Genomic DNA, 16,680 nt, shown 5'->3' on the forward strand with positions numbered 1-16,680 from the left:
ATGGTAGCTTTTAGTCTTTTAATGTACAGTGAAAAAATAAGTTAATTAAGGGGGAATGCCACTACCAATTTCAGTTGTTCAAGCCTCCATGAAGATAAAGGAATGGGGGCAACTGACAAATACCAGAGGTGAGGTGGGCCTTTCTCTTAAAAAAAATAAATGAATATTATTTCATCTTAATGTATGCATATTTGACAATTTATATTCAGGTTTTTGGTGTTTCTCTCTGGGTTCTGGGCTTACTGAATCTCATCAGAATAGCTAAGAGCTGGCCCTCCAGCTCATAGATAAAGAAGTGTTCCTATCTTCAGCTTCAGCTTACTGGGACGGTGGGATTTCAGTAGGGTTACCTACCTCCAGGTGGCAGCTGGAAATTTCCCAGAATTACAACCAATCTCTAGATGATAGAGATCAGTTCCCCTGGAGAAAATGGCAGTTTTGAAGGGTGAACATTATAGCATTATACCCTGCTGAGGTCCCTCTCCTTCCCAAACCCTGCCCTCTCCAAGCTCCACCCCCAAATATCCAGGAATTTCTCAACCTGGAGCTGGCATCCCTAGTTTTCAGATATATTTGCAGACATGCAGCTATAAAAATGGAGGAGACAAGAATGATCTAAGCTGCTTTGGGTCTGTACTGGGTAAAAGGTGGGGTATAAATGAAGTAACAATAAAATAAAGATATCCATAAATATTTGGGACATCTTATTTTGAACCTGGATTCTGGCAAATTTTGTGTTTGTATTTCAATTTGGACAGAGTTGGATAGAAACCAATATTCCACATGGGTATTTGTCTACCATCCTAGAACCTGAAGTCAGATTCTAATTCTATAACAGGACACAGATCTCTTTGCTGAAACTGCGGAGTAACTAGGTCCACATCTAGTATTGTGGATGTTTGGTTGAGACAGCTGGGGCCATATTTCTCACAAAGAATGAGAGATGTATATTTACTAGATAAGCTGACTTATTGGGCTATTCTCCATGAAACAGGATGCATTTTTCCTGAGTTACACAGACCTTTTCTCAAATGGTTTATATCTATATCCTACTGAAGGACTCAAGGTGATTAGGTCCACTGTGCAGATAGATGTCTTTCATATAATCTGCCACCTGATCGTTTAACTGAAGATACTAGGGGTTGAGCCTTCAACATGCAAACCACATGACCTAACACTGATCCAAGCAAGATTAATGGGGCTGTAAAGCAGGTCTCTGTGGTGCAAGCCTAAAACTCTGCCTGCTTTTCCTGCATTGGGGCTCCCACATTTTGTCTAAGAATGCAATCATATGAACATTATTTTGGAAACATCAACATGAATGGTAGGGGAGATCTACACTGTGATGATTACACAACACAGGCAGAATGAAATTCAGGTCCCTTGAATGTATACTTTCATCTAAAGGACCACCTACTCAGTCATCAAGGTCATCATCTGAGGCTGTGCTTCAGGTGCTCCTGCCATCTGAGATTTGGTGGGAGGCAACCTGAGAGAGAGCTTCTCGGCCTTTGCTCTTCCTCAAGGGATATCCATCTGTCTCCTTCTATCAATGCCTTCTTCCAGCTGGTGAAGACTTTTTTTTTGTTTCATCTGGTATTCTCTCAGTGATCCCTCCTTCATACCCTATTACTATTTCATCTGCTTTTAATGTATTTTTTAGCTTTGGTTTTATTTGTTTTTATAGTTTTTGTGATATGTTTGTATAATGTTTTGTTTAACTGTTAGCTGTCTTGCTGGCTCTGAATAAAATAATAAAAGTACTGCTGAAATCTATTAAGGCTTTATGCCAAATAAAAGCTGAAAGTGTTAGTATTCTGTGTTTCAAAAGCTTGTACATATTTCTTCAGCAATTGAAGCCTGTTCTGTAAAAAAAAAAAGTTTCCCCATTTTGTTTCTCTATTATGTGGACACAAGATACAGGAACTTAATTTCACAGTTTCCTGCTTCTGTTGCTTTGGATTCATCCACAAACATTTTTACCCTTCCCAAAACAAAACTAGGAAGCTAACAGTGAAATCCTAAGCAGAGTTACTCCAGTTAGACTGGAGTTACTCCAGTTAGACTGGAGTAACTCTGCTTAGGATTTCATTGTAAAAGTATTAGTGCTATAATAATGCAAGATTTTGGTTAATTGGAAGCAGTTCCTCTGAAATTTCTCCCCTCAAGCAGTCTGGGGCAATTTCAAGTCAAATCGTTATCTGAGAAGTAGAAGGGAAATGGTTTCAGGCAAAATTTAATCAGAGTTCTCCAAAAGCAGGATTTGCATTTCTCATTTGTATCCTTGTTTGTTCCTTTGTCTCCTGATGAAATCGCCAATTGAGCCATGCAGGGAACCTGGGGAACAATTCACAGCACTGTTCCTGCAGGCTTCACCAGGCAACTTTCAATACTTATTTTCTTCTCTCCAAAAGCCCTAAGGATTTCTTACATTTGGCTCTGAGGGGAAAAAAAAACAAAAAACAGAAAAGCTGTTTTCTCCTTAGTATCATTGTCTGTCAAGATCTCATGTTGCTTTGCCAGTCTTTTAGTAACTGAAACCTGTGGAGTTCAGTATGACCTAAAGACTGTTTCACACATTACAGAGAAAGAACAAAGCCCCATGCTTCCACTGTAATGTGATGCTACCTAAAACATTTTAAAGGGCATTTACTTGTATCTAAACATTTAAAGAACTGATGCCAGTGAGTGGTGCTATTGGCTGAGCTTTCCTGGTAGTGCTCAACCCAGGGCCCTTTTTGTAAACAAAAGGGCCAGTATGCATATATAAAGTAGCACCAATTTCCATCAATTTCCCACTTCTCTGCAGATCCCCACTTGGCTGTTCTTGAGGGTCCCTTCTCTCTTTCTCTGGCTGTGTGGGACACAGGGATCAGGACTTCAGAGAGCCCTGAAAAAGGCGCCAGTACTCAGAACCAGAAAGTACTAATAACTAGAGATGGGCACGATCAGCAATACGAACAAAAAAAAGCCATGAACAGCCCAATCTGCTGTTCGCAAACAAGCTGTTCGTGAGGCCCCATTCTAAACAAACAAGTGGTCATTGGAAGCCTCGTTCATTGCTGTTCATCAAGCCAGACAGTCTGGCACCTGCAATCAATTCCCTTGGCAACTTAGGCAGGGATTGTCTGAACTCTGTCTGAACTCCTGCTGTTGCCTTGGAAACCCCAATCTAAGCCCAATTTAGCTTGATAGGCAGGTCTTCCTTTCAAGTGTGGAGCTCCAAATTTGTTACAACAAGGGAGCAAAGGCCAGGGGGGAGGGGGGCTCCTAGCTCTGGCTTTGCAGACAGTGGAGAGACAGCTGCTGTTGGCACTTTGATAGAGAGAGTGCATTGAAGCTTGAATTTTCTTTGTGTGGTGGGATAAGGATCTACCTCTTCAAGTTCCAGGGCTGCTGCCAGGCTCTGGGGCCAAGCTATTATTTATTATTGGTACCTTTCCTGGTGCCTGCTCAGTTCAGGTTTCTGGGAATGGTGCAGTAGGGATCTTGACTTGGATGATGGCTGGAGGAGAGCCTGCTGGCCCCCATGAACAGCCAACCACACTCATGTTCATGAATAGGGCCATGTTCGTGGATGGCAACAAACAACCAACATCATGTTTGTTTGTTTTTCTGTTCGTGCTCATCTCTACTAATAACAAAAAAGCCTTGGCTGAACCAAAAGAACCCTCCCAAATTTGCCTCCATGTTTGCAGGATGCAAAATTGATGATTTGTTGCGAACAAACACACTTAGTTCTGGTTACTGGTGATGGCAATTGTTTTTTCCTATTATAGGTGGCAATCCACCCCCCCACCCCATAAGATCTCAGAGAGGCAGAAAGCAACACTCTCTCTCTGATGGGGCCAGTAATTGTGCCTTTTAGCCAGTACAAGTTGGCCATGTGACCATCTGAAGCCAAGTCACAGCCAGGAGAGGAACTATGATTTCTTGCCTTTACTCTAATATCTTGTGGGTAAAGACAAATGCATCAAAACAGGTGGGGATGACAATGAAAAAGAAAGGCAGAAGGAATGGATTTTTCATTAAACTTTTTGTACCCTCCAACTCTCTGTCCATGTTTTGAGCCCCCAAAGTTCATTAAAATCCCCTCAAAAGGAACAATGCTTCCAAGAGCTTCATTAGTGTCTGTTTTTGCATATAAGTATGTTCTTCCAACATTCTAAGAAAGATGTGGCAAAAAATTCAGCAGCCTGTATTTTGTTATAACATTAAAGTATCCCTAAATCAATTTCCTAGGCCTCCACCTGGATAGACAAGAAACTCTGTTGACATTCTCGGCTCAATGGCACTGTACTACACAAGCACTCTATATCAGTGAGATATACTGGCATTAAAGCTACTGTGATATTTGTACCAGTGCTTTAATTATGACTTCCAAGGTAATTACTAAATGGCAGTGTGTTTAAGAAGAACACACATACAACTGTATATGTATATACAACAAAACAGAATGGTATGGGCCCTGTACATGTGGAACTGTGTGCCAGTATAATTTGAATCATGCACTATATCTATTTTTTTATGCTGAAATTTGTAAGACTGTCATCTGCCTGCACTCTTTTCCTGCTGTGAAAAGGAAATAAAAAATTCTCCAGCCAAACTCCATGGTTCAGGAAAAGAAATTCTATTGATGGATGAAGCAGATTCAAAGCAAGGAAGCGATTAACCATATTCTTTAAAAAAAAGTTTTCTGTGGCAATTAGTTATTTGATCCAAAGGAAGGAATAAATACTCTTAACAAGGGGTGGGGGGTGCTTTATATCTTTTACAGGAAAATGAAAATAAGATAGCATTAGAGATTGGTAAAAGAAGGGGGAAAGAGAAACAAAAAAAATCAATCTCTGATAAATCAATCACATGTGCAGTCCTGGAGGCACACAGTAATTGAAACTGGTTACAATTACATCTCCTTCTTTCTTCCTCAAAGGCATCAAAAAGTCATGCAATTAAAGGCTACACCATTGAATTGCCAGCAGCCCTAGGGCAAGCATTAACATGCATACAATGAAGACCGGCAGCAGCCAGCATATACACCACAGTATATAGAGGCCAAAACGTATGAACCGTGGTATGTCATCTTAGTTCAAGAGAGAAGGTATTAAAAGATATATAAAATACATTGAAACTATAGCCACACATTTGCCAGTCTTTAAATCAGCTTTGATGTCATATTTGTCAATATTTCAATCAGCTTTGATGTCATCTTAAATCTATTCCCCAGGGCTACTGAACTATCAGTGTGCTAGGCTCCTCCCCTTTGGCTGAGATACCAATGGGATTGTGCCAACAGGCTGTGTACAGATTCCATCAATGACCAAGGATGTAATAGGATGCATTATAGCAAGGTCCTATGATAAGGCATACTCTGTTCACCATAAGCATATTGTAATCTTAGCTGAATTAAAATGAATCTAGAAGTAGCAGCTTTCCTGCTCTCTATTCTAGATTGTGGGCTAGAGTGCTGCAAAGTGAACCCAAGAGGTCCCCTGTTCTTCATATCATTCTCCTAAAAGCACCTTAAACAGTTACATTCTTTTAAGACACTTTATGGAGAAAGCTGGACCTTTGAACTTCCACCTAGACACATTTTCAAATATGAACCCTAAAACAGTTTCAAAAACTAAAAAGCTACAGTAAGTGGTGGTCATTTATTTATTTATTTATAGTAAAATCAATGCTACAGATGCAAGCAAAATGTGCATCTCTAACAGTGAAATCCTAAGCAGAGTTATTCCAGTCTAAACTCATTGATTTCAACTCTAAATTCATTGACTGGAGTAACTCTGTTTAGGATTTTACTGTAAGTCTGTGGGGATATATTTTTCATAATGCAGTAGGCTTTCATGCTTTTCACTGCAATTCTGCCAATCAGAAATGCCACAGAAATCTTTGAGGTAGAGAAGTTAATGATCTGCACCCAGCATAAGGCAGCTGTAGAATTGCAATCCAAGGCCTGTTTTAGAGCAAGGACTATTGGAAAAAACAGTTTACCCTTAAGTAAGTAGTTCTTGAGTGGAACTGGCACTGTCCCTTACTGGCTGATGGCAAGACTATAACACAATACAGAATGGATCATAACCATATTCTATGCAAGTGGAAGACATTCCCACCAGTGAAAATAGGCGATTTTTCCCAATTGCCCCTCCTGATACAGATTCCCACTTCAAGTTCACACCTATGTTCTCACTTGCCACCATATTTCTTGCACCAACCCTCAAGGGCACAATTTCAAGGGGCACAAGAATCACCTGCTTTTGGTTTTAAGAAGCACTGTGATTCATCACAGAAGAAAGGCAAATGCCTAGTTAAGTGACTACAAGCTAGACTCTAAGAAAAAGGCACTGCAAAAGCTTCACTCTTTACTAAATGAGAAGGTCAGGAAGACATATTAGTTAATAACTACCTTATGTTAAAGAGGAATGATATGGCACCATTAATCAGGAATGGATCCATAGTTGCCAATCCCGCACACTCTTTTGGAATTTTAAGGTAAGGGATACTATCTGGATGGTTCAGGTAGCCCAATCCACATAGAAAACTCACCAGACTGGTATGAGCTTGAGCTGTTGTTGTGGCAAAGTAGCTTCAAGCAAACATATGCCCCAAATGAAGAAAAAAAAACCAAGCTATGAGCTCAGGTGTCTGTTATCCTTTAAGCTGCAGCTGTTGCTGGGAGATGTCTAGAGCATAGTGTGGGGAAAGGGTAAAAGACTGAGACTCTCATGAGAGAAAGGGACAGAGAAAAGGCAAGGGTACAGCATGAATGGAAAATAACGGAAACGGGAAAAAAGAGGAATCCTACTAAACAGATCAAAAAAGGATATAGAAGATGGCAATTTGAAAAGGGATAAAGGAGGTGTGTATAAAAAGTCAGGAAGCAGGACAGCAGGGAAACACACAGACCCCAGAAAATACACTGCCAGACGACAAGGCACTTATGGGTGCCATGTTAGGGATTGCTGAACATTCCAGTGATTAGAAATCAGAATAAAGGAAGATTCTCTTTATGGATACAGACAGGTCGCTACAATGTAGCGCGAGTTAAGATAACCGGCGAGTTTGTACAAAGGAGAAATTAAAAATGGCAGCTTGTATCCAACTACATGCCCGAATTTTCTTAAAAGAGGGGAGTGACTTCCACTGATTCTGTCCTCTGCAGACCTTCAACTCTGCCCTGATGCTGTTTCAGAGGGGCAACTGAACCCCAGAAATAAAATTTGGAAAGGCTCAATAGGCTGCCATAGAAGGACAAAGTGACAGAAACTGCTGTCCCCTTTTATAAAAAAAAAAACCAAGTACCATTTAGTCTTTAGAACTGCACGGTTGGATACAGGCTGATGGGAATCAGAATTTATTTAGTTTATTAGAGAACATTCACAAAGAAATAACATACCATTTTCTTTGTGGACAAAGGCTCCCTGAGGAGATTCTGGGATACCTTTCCAGATTGTGATTGGCTTTGGATAACCAGGATCCATAGTTCTCATATCTTCACTATATCTCCAGTACCTAATACAAAAAGAAGTAAAAAACCTGCATTTATCAATATCTATCGTGAAAAGTACAGATTGTGAAAAGAATGAGGCACTAGATAAACAGATGAAATTAGGGCAACCAGATCTGCCCTGCTTAGATATACATCCAGGTAACAGACAATTTATCTGCTTGTTGATTGGACAGCTGTTTCCAGTAAGCACCAAAAGATAAGAGATTTGTATAGCTTGAGAACTGAATCAACAACTGGCTTATGTATAATCAGAACAATTCTTATGCCTAAGGCTTCTGCAAAGCAGCACAAGGTACATCATGTGCCAAAATCTACAGTATTATTTCAGTCAAGATTTTAATCACATACAAGCTGGTGAATTCTGAGTTAAGGTTCCTGAACCAGTCTTAATTTTTCTCTTATGTATGCATTACAGAAGTCTTTTGTTACACAACCATGCAATGTCATTAAATAATTCAAGATGGTGCATATCGTACATAAGGCTCCAGTTACAAAGAAATATTTCAGTGAACACAAATCAAGCACACAAAAATCAAAGTAACCAACAGTGACACCCGTAGCAAAGTTACGCCCTTTTACGCCCATTGACTTCAATGTACTTAGAAAGGTGTAACTTGGTTAAGGATGGCACTGTGAATATACTAAGTATGGCTGACCTTCACCGTGGATGATCAAGTGGAAAAACTGGGGGGAAACTGTGAGATGTCTGAAAAGCGAAGAATCCTCAGGTAAATTTAGGACTTTTATATTGTCATCTATGGATATTACTTATTTTTGAATTGTGCTTCAATTTTAGCCCTAGGCAAAGACCCAAAGACCAACTTAGGTCATCCAAAGACTTGAGCAACAAGGATTCGAACACTGAAGTAACAGTGTTTTTGTTTTCCCTTTCAATGGTATAGTTGGATGACACGATACAGCAATCATCCCATCTTACCATTAAATCGATTTGATGGTATGTGGATTTATGGAATAAGGAATATGAACTACATAAAAGAGGGCATTTATTCATAACAGAATAAGTGAGAATTTGAAAATGATATATATTTGTCATGGAAAAATCAGAACCTAGTTTGTAGTTTAGTCTTTCTTTTATTTTTCTTTACATCCTCTTCTTTTTCTTATTAGTTTCCTTTCCTGTTTTCTCTTTTTGTTTATATGCATTGTTAGTTTGGTTTGGTTCTTAGAAGATCGTCTTTTTTCTTATCTTTTATGTTTACAGTTTATTGCTTAAATAAATTTAATTTAAAAAAAGATGCAGCAACCATCCCAAAGCTAAGTAAGTCTTGGCTTGATCAGAGCCTGTATAACAACAACAACAACGCATTTATATACTGCCCTTCAGCAAAAATTAACACCCACTCAAAGCAGTTGACAAAGTATGTTGTTATTATTATCCTCATAAACCTGTGAGGTAGGTGGGGCTGAGAGAGCTCTGAGAAGCTGTGACTGATCCAAGGTCACCCAGCTGGCTGCAAGCAGAGGAGTGGGGAATTGAACTTGGTTCTCTAGATTAGAGTCCTGCCGTTCTTAAACACTACACCAAACTGGAAGACCTCCTGAGTGATGGCCTTGTGTTTTCTGCCTTGGATTCCATGGAAGAAGGAGAGTTAAAAATATAAAATAAATATTGCAAGGTATTTTTAAGTTTCAAAAACAGTTTGCTATGGTGCTTGATAGGGGGTGATGGTCAAAGAGTTCCATTGTGCATATGATACCAATTTCATGATCCCATCATGCCTTTATTCTGGTCATCGATAATCCTAATGCTTACTTGCCTGAGACTGAAATTCAAATTAGATGCAATAAGGGAACCATGTTTATTTATTCATGGAATGCCCCATTCACATGTATAGCTGTTGTGAAGGGTAATTTTAAACAACAGAATGCACTTTGTCTGACTGATTTCTGCTCCTTGAAGTATTTTTCTCCCACTTTCATTCTGATACTAGAATTGAACTGAGCTGGAAGCAATATGCTTAAAGCAACTAGGGATTCATGAATCAAGATGTTGACTGGAGTGGGTTGTAGGAACCATATCACTTAAGTCTTAGCCCATCTACACTGGCTCTCAGTTTGTTTCTGAAACAATTCAAAGTGCTGGTGCTGACCTTTAAAGCCATATATGGTTTGGGGTCAGCATACCAGAAGGACTGCCTACTCTCTTATGAACCTACCCCACCACTGCAGTCATCTTCAGAGGCCCTGTTTCAGGTGCCCTGTCCTCTGAAATTAAGCAGGTAGCAATCTGGGAGATTGCCCTCTCATTATCCCCTTCTGTTGCCATCTCCAACAGTGGGTGAAAACTTCTTTATTTCACTTGGCATTCCCTCAGTGATCCCTCCTTTCTGCCCAATATTTTAATTGTTGTTTCTATGTTTTGTATGTATTTAGCACTGGTTTTAATTGTTTTAACGATATATTTTGGTTGGGTTTAATGGTTTTTTCAAGATGTGATTTTTATTATGTAGGTCCAATGCCTGTATTTCTAAAATCTTTCACTGTTTATTAGTATTTTGCAATTCTAATTTAAAATCCTAATTAGTGAAATAACGAGTACAATATCATGCATAGTATTGAGATAACTGTGTTACTCTTCTCTTAGTACAAGAGAAAATTTGTAACAAAATCTGAATTGGTTTAACAAAAGCATTGTTGTAAATCATAAAGATCACCTTACAGTGCAATCCTAAGCAAAGTTATACCCTGCTAAATCTAGTGAAGTCATTGGGCTTATAAGGGAGTAACTCTCTTTAAGACTGCATTATTAATTTCCCATAAATCTGATAAATCGACTGGACTGGAGTTTTACTTCTGTCATGCTGACCTACAAATATTAATCTGTAGACATTTTATAACATCTTATTCAATGTATTTATTAATCACAGCTCTTTAAAAAATTTCCTAAGTAGTTCAGGGATCAAATCAGGGAAAGAAACAGAAACCATATTACTTCATTATTAGTGTGTGTGTGGAGGGGGGGGGGGGATCTGTTTCTTCAGAAGAATTTAGCCAGAAACAATAGCAGCAATAAGCAGCAGACTGACATTAGCTTTCTAATATCCAGCTGATGCGCTTTGCATCTCTTTGTCTGACTTGCATCAGTAAAAAAGACCTGCAGATCATGTAGGAGGAAACAGGATCACACAGCCAGATATCACCTGACATCAACTGCCGCTAGAGAGGAAGTGAGATGTGGTGAAAGGGGACAGAAAATAAAACAGCGGTCTAAGACCAGGGGTACAGAGGATTGCCGCTTAACAGCAAGGACAGAAGCAGCCTGAATTTAATCATTCTGTATTACTTTATGAGAGCCACCTTGAGGATCCTTCTGGAAGAGGAAAAGCAGCATGGTTGCAATGTTTTGCATGTAATATATTTAATTTAATTTAATTTCTGCTTACTAATGTGGGGTTTTAAAAAAAATTGTTACAGTAAGCTTAAATGAAGGCCTCTGAGAAAAGAAAGAGGGAGGCTGGATGGGTTAATGGGGACTGCTCTGATTGGATGGTGCCCGGGGGGACGGAGTGAACTGCAGTTTTTAGTCAGTGCTGAGGGAAAGGTTTTCTGTCAGCATTTGTGTATCTCAGAGAAAAGTTATTTGAGTTGGATCAGTTATACTGTGTGGAGACCCCATGCCTGGCCCTGCCCAAGTGGCTTGGTGGAGCACAGGATGCCAACTACCAGGGAACCAATCAACTCATGCCCCCGTGGTGGCCGAGCCCCTACCTTGGCAGCCAATCATTCCCCTGTACAGCCCACATAACGTCTGGTGGAGGCAGCCATGGCCCCAGGTAAGTAGGGGTGCGGCTGGAGGCCCTGTTCAAGAGCTCCCTGCCATGGGGACTCAGAGCATGAAGTGGAAGAGGGAGACTTGGTGAAATCTGGGTAGTTCTGTGAACTCACTTAGGGGAGGAGAGCTGAGTCCAGCATATCTGACTAACAACTATCACTCAAATTCCCTTGCAGGTTATCCAACTACCAAGTCCCAGCATGGGGAGAGCTGAGTGCACACTGACAGGTAAAGAGGAGCTGGGGAGATAACTGCTCTGGCTCATTCATTCACACCATCCTCCCCTCACCTGCACGCCCCCCCCCCCCGCCAAATTCCAGCCTCTGCAGTAAAGGATTGCTGGGGGAGCGTGGCCCTTCCCATGAGATGGTGTGGCCCATGCCTGTCATGGAGGCAGTTGCCCAGGGAGCCATGCTCAACATGGCTGTTTTTGGGGGTGTCTTCCATCAGCCCATGCCAGGGCTCCACTCAAGACTCTCTCAGCTGGGCTGCCCCCTTTGGTAGAGGTGAGACCATGGCTGCAGGCTGGGGTGAGTAGGTGCTTGCTTTTGTAACTCCCCTGCAAGGGTGGTCACACAACCCCATGTCTGTCTCCCTTCCAAGATCAGAACTCCAAGTAGCCACGGGAGCAGAACAGCCAGATGCAGAAGAGAAGTACTTACCGGCCAGAGGGGCTTCCCTTATCTGGCTTCCAGCAGCACCCAGGAAGATGGAGCTGCCACTACTGTCCCTAGTCATTGACACCTGCCCAGGACGTGGCCTCAGATTCACCGCAGGCAGTGAAGTGGTCTTAGAGTGTTGCCTCGTGTGTGACTGACAGGGGGAGAGGCTCTCAATCTCTGACAGTGCTGCTGGTGTCTGATAAGCCAGGTAGAAGGCCTCTGCATTTGGGGACTGAGGTTGATGCTGGGGGGGGGGGTGGATATGGAGTGATGTTCTGGGATCTCTGGGGCTTCTCCCATGCAAGGCCAGATGTCTCTACCTTTTGCTATTTGCAAAGGCAGGGATGGACTTTGGGAATCTTGCGCTGGGAATGGGATGATGCCCCCCTGAAGCAGTTTCTCTGGTCCCACAGGCTGTCATTCTACTCTGGGACCATCATCCCAGGACCAGGGGCATGGCTAGTGAGGTCCACTCCACGTTCTTGCACCTTTTCAATTCAGTGGTATGTTTCAGTGGAGTCACTGCAAGTTGATGGGCATTTGTTGCTCCCATCACATGCAATGGGCCTTCCAGCTGCTCCTGCAGTTTTCAATGGGCATTCCTGTCAAGTCACTACAGAACCCACCTCCCACTCATCTCTAAGGAGCTGCCTCTCCAAGACCTTGGCGGGGCTGATCCTGAGTGTAGGTGCAACCCTCGCCAGGCCCCGCCACCTTTCTGGTCTCCTCCTTCAAGGAGGAGGATCATATTTCTTGGAGAGGGGAGTTTGCAAGAAAGCGGTGCTTCAGCTGCCAGCGTAGTCCTGTTTGAAAATGGGGGTTGGGCGAGCAGGTTGGCGAGTGCTCTGTCTACACCTTTACTGTTGCCCCCCCCCCTCCTGGGGCAGGGCTTCTCTTGAGGCAAGCATCTCTGTTGGGGTTCAGCTAGTCCAATAATTGGGCTCTGTCTGCCCTGTGCCCCCACTATCTGTGGGGCAGGGAGTGGGCAGTGGGCTACACCTTCCCCTGCCACTCATGGTGCTGTCAACTGCAGCCACCCTCCAACTGGCAGATTCTGCCAGCATTGTCAGGGCAACTGGGGAGCATTCTCTCCTGGCCACGCCTTGACATCCCTGCCCTTGTAGGCCACAGCCCACATCCTGTCCCCCAGGGGTGCCCCACCTACCACTCAACCAGGTGTCCTCCCCAAGCCGGGTACTCCCATGTAGGTACTGCAGCCATGGGTGGGCCCTGGTAGCCTGCTCCCTGGCGGTGGCAGGGGGGTGGAGGGCGGTGTCGGCATGTAATGATCATCACAGCCTGTCCACTGGCTGCACTGTTCCTTGCCCCTCGCATGACTGTCAAGGAATTGGTACAGCCATTGTCGAGTGCTGGTGGGGTTGTTAGGGGAACAGCAGTGTGGGCAAACTCAGTGGCAGCCTTGCTGCGCCTTGCTGGGAGTGTCTGCTGGCATCTCTCTCCCACTGAAGTTGCTAAGGAGCTGATAAGTGGTGCCGCACTTATGCCAGTACAGATGCTGGTGGCCCAGCGGGCCTCAGAATTCAGCTGTTTGTGTATATCTGAGAGACAGATTTATCTATCTAGGTCAGGCAAGCTGTGGAAAAGTCTGACTGAATCTATGTCTATGTGGATGAGAAGAGTTTTTATTGTTATTGAAGACCTGTGTCAAAAATTACTCTATGTGAGTAATTATAATGATGTAATGGTTAGATTATCAGACTAGGATCTGGAAGACCCAAGTTCGACTTCCTACTCTCCCATGGAAGCCTGGTGAGTGACCTTGGGTCAGTCACACACTCTCACCCTAGCCTACCTCTTACTGTTGTTGCGAGCATAGAGAATACGTAAGCCACTTTGGATCCCCATTACCGAGAAAGGCGGGGTATAAATGAGGCACTAAACAAAATTAAAACAAACAATGCCATCCTAAGCAGATTTTACACCCTCCTAAGTCCACTGAAGCAATCGACTTAGAAGTGTGCAACTCAATTTAGGACTGTAAATTAAGTAAAGTTTGAAGAAGATTAGGATAGGAGATTAGGAGACACCTTTGCCTAGGGCTGTTTCTTGTATACCTCCAGGAAGTTGGTTTATTGCGTAAATCCCATACTCATATTCATTCAGAAATATATTATATGGATTGTATACTATATATTGTCGAAGGCTTTCACGGCTGGAGAACGATGGTTGTTGGGGGTTTTCCGGGCTGTATTGCCGTGGTCTTGGCATTGTAGTTCCTGACGTTTCGCCAGCAGCTGTGGCTGGCATCTTCAGAGGTGTAGCACCAAAAGACAGAGATCTCTCAGTGTCACAGTGTGGAAAAGATGTAGGTCATTTGTATCTACTCAGGAGGGGTGGGGTTGAGCTGAGTCATTCTGTAAGAGTTTCCCAGGGTGTGGAATGCTAATGGCGGGAGGCTTCACTGTAACCTGAGGAGGTTCTTTTGCATATGGATTGGTGCTTGATGTGCTAATCTTCTCTGCAGGGCTATTGTCGGGTGTGGAGTGTTTTGTTGGCCTGGTGTTTTTCAGAACTGGAGCCCATGCTCTGTTCATTCTTAAGGTTTCTTCTTTCCTGTTGAAGTTTTGCTTATGCTTGTGAATTTCAATGGCTTCCCTGTGCAGTCTGACAAAGTAGTTGGAAGTGTTGTCCAGTATTTTGGTGTCCTGGAATAAGATACTGTGCCCTGTTTGAGTTAGGCTATGTTCAGCCACTGCTGATTTTTCAGGCTGTCCAAGTCTGCAGTGTCTTTCATGTTCTTTTATTCTTGTCTGGATGCTACGCTTTGTGGTCCCGATGTAAACTTGTCCACAGCTGCAGGGTATACGGTATACTCCTGCAGAGGTGAGGGGGTCTCTGCTGTCTTTTGCTGATCGTAGCATCTGTTGTATTTTTCGGGTGGGTCTGAATACTGCTTGAAGGTTATGCTTTTCCATAAGCTTTCCCATCTGATCAGTAATTCCTTTGATATATGGCAAAAACACTTTTCCTGTAGGTGGCTGTTTTTCCTTGGTTGTTTGATTCATCCTGGGTTTGATTGCTCTTTCTCAATGAGGAAATTAATCATCTAAACCACGCACTTCAGGCAAATGGCTACTCCAGAAATGAAATCCGAAGAGCAATCAAACCCAGGATGAATCAAACAACCAAGGAAAAACAGCCACCTACAGGAAAAGTGTTTTTGCCATATATCAAAGGAATTACTGATCAGATGGGAAAGCTTATGGAAAAGCATAACCTTCAAGCAGTATTCAGACCCACCCGAAAAATACAACAGATGCTACGATCAGCAAAAGACAGCAGAGACCCCCTCACCTCTGCAGGAGTATACCGTATACCCTGCAGCTGTGGACAAGTTTACATCGGGACCACAAAGCGTAGCATCCAGACAAGAATAAAAGAACATGAAAGACACTGCAGACTTGGACAGCCTGAAAAATCAGCAGTGGCTGAACATAGCCTAACTCAAACAGGGCACAGTATCTTATTCCAGGACACCAAAATACTGGACAACACTTCCAACTACTTTGTCAGACTGCACAGGGAAGCCATTGAAATTCACAAGCATAAGCAAAACTTCAACAGGAAAGAAGAAACCTTAAGAATGAACAGAGCATAGGCTCCAGTTCTGAAAAACACCAGGCCAACAAAACACTCCACACCCGACAATAGCCCTGCAGAGAAGATTAGCACATCAAGCACCAATCCATATGCAAAAGAACCTCCTCAGGTTACAGTGAAGCCTCCCGCCATTAGCATTCCACACCCTGGGAAACTCTTACAGAATGACTCAGCTCAACCCCACCCCTCCTGAGTAGATACAAATTACCTACATCTTTTCCACACTGTGACACTGAGAGATCTCTGTCTTTTGGTGCTACACCTCTGAAGATGCCAGCCACAGCTGCTGGCGAAACGTCAGGAACTACAATGCCAAGACCACGGCAATACAGCCCGGAAAACCCCCAACAACCATGTATACTATATAGTTTAAAAGTCAAGAGATTTATGCAAGATGAGCAAATTCTTCCACTTTATACTACTACTTTCATCATTTATGTCTAACTCACTATAGCAAAGCAGGAATACAGCGTTCTTCCACATTTTCTTACATTTTCCTCCTTTGACTTTGGCATAACCTCTCATCTCTCTCTCTTTCATGACTGCCAACCTCATAGTTACTAAAGAAGCAACAGTGGGTTGTTCCCAATTCAGGGGGAAAAATGTAATAGGCTTATCATGCAATTAAAACCAGCAGGAGAAATTCAACTCTAACATTACGTTAGGAGGAAAAAATGTGATATAAACAATATGTACTGAGATGCTTAGTGAGATATGGGCTTATTCCCACTGGTGGTCAATATCCTATAATAGCTCAATTATCTCGGCAAGACTTGCACTCTTCGATCTTCTTCTTCCATACTGCATTGCATTTATGTCTTGCTGAGTCTCATTATGCTTGTTATGGCTCTAAGTAGCAAGTTCTCCATCAACAGAAGTTTCCTTTGGTAGTCCTCTCTTTTGTGTTACAGCTAACAATATTTTTAGAAAGACTTTAACTTGATGAAGCTGCCTATGGAAAGAAATCTTGTCCACAACAAGTGTATCAAAAGCAGAAGTCACAAAGATACATAAAAAAGATGCCTGCTGCCAAAATTGTCCCCCAAGAACATGCAGGTTGAGAACTATAACTGAAGAGTAAACTTAAAATA

General features: G+C 42.5%; 1 protein-coding gene across 1 annotated transcript in view; it reads right to left on the bottom strand.

Annotated features, from left to right (window-relative positions):
• MMP16 (matrix metallopeptidase 16) overlaps positions 1-16,680 on the bottom strand; it is a 218,859-nt gene that overhangs the window by 10,814 nt on the left and 191,365 nt on the right. The window contains exon 9 of the mRNA XM_054984945.1: positions 7,400-7,515. Coding sequence (XP_054840920.1) covers positions 7,400-7,515 — 116 coding nt within the window. The remainder of the gene's footprint in view (positions 1-7,399; positions 7,516-16,680) is intronic.

Source organism: Eublepharis macularius, chromosome 7, assembly GCF_028583425.1.
Source record: "Eublepharis macularius isolate TG4126 chromosome 7, MPM_Emac_v1.0, whole genome shotgun sequence".
In the NCBI taxonomy this organism is placed as follows: domain Eukaryota; kingdom Metazoa; phylum Chordata; class Lepidosauria; order Squamata; family Eublepharidae; genus Eublepharis; species Eublepharis macularius.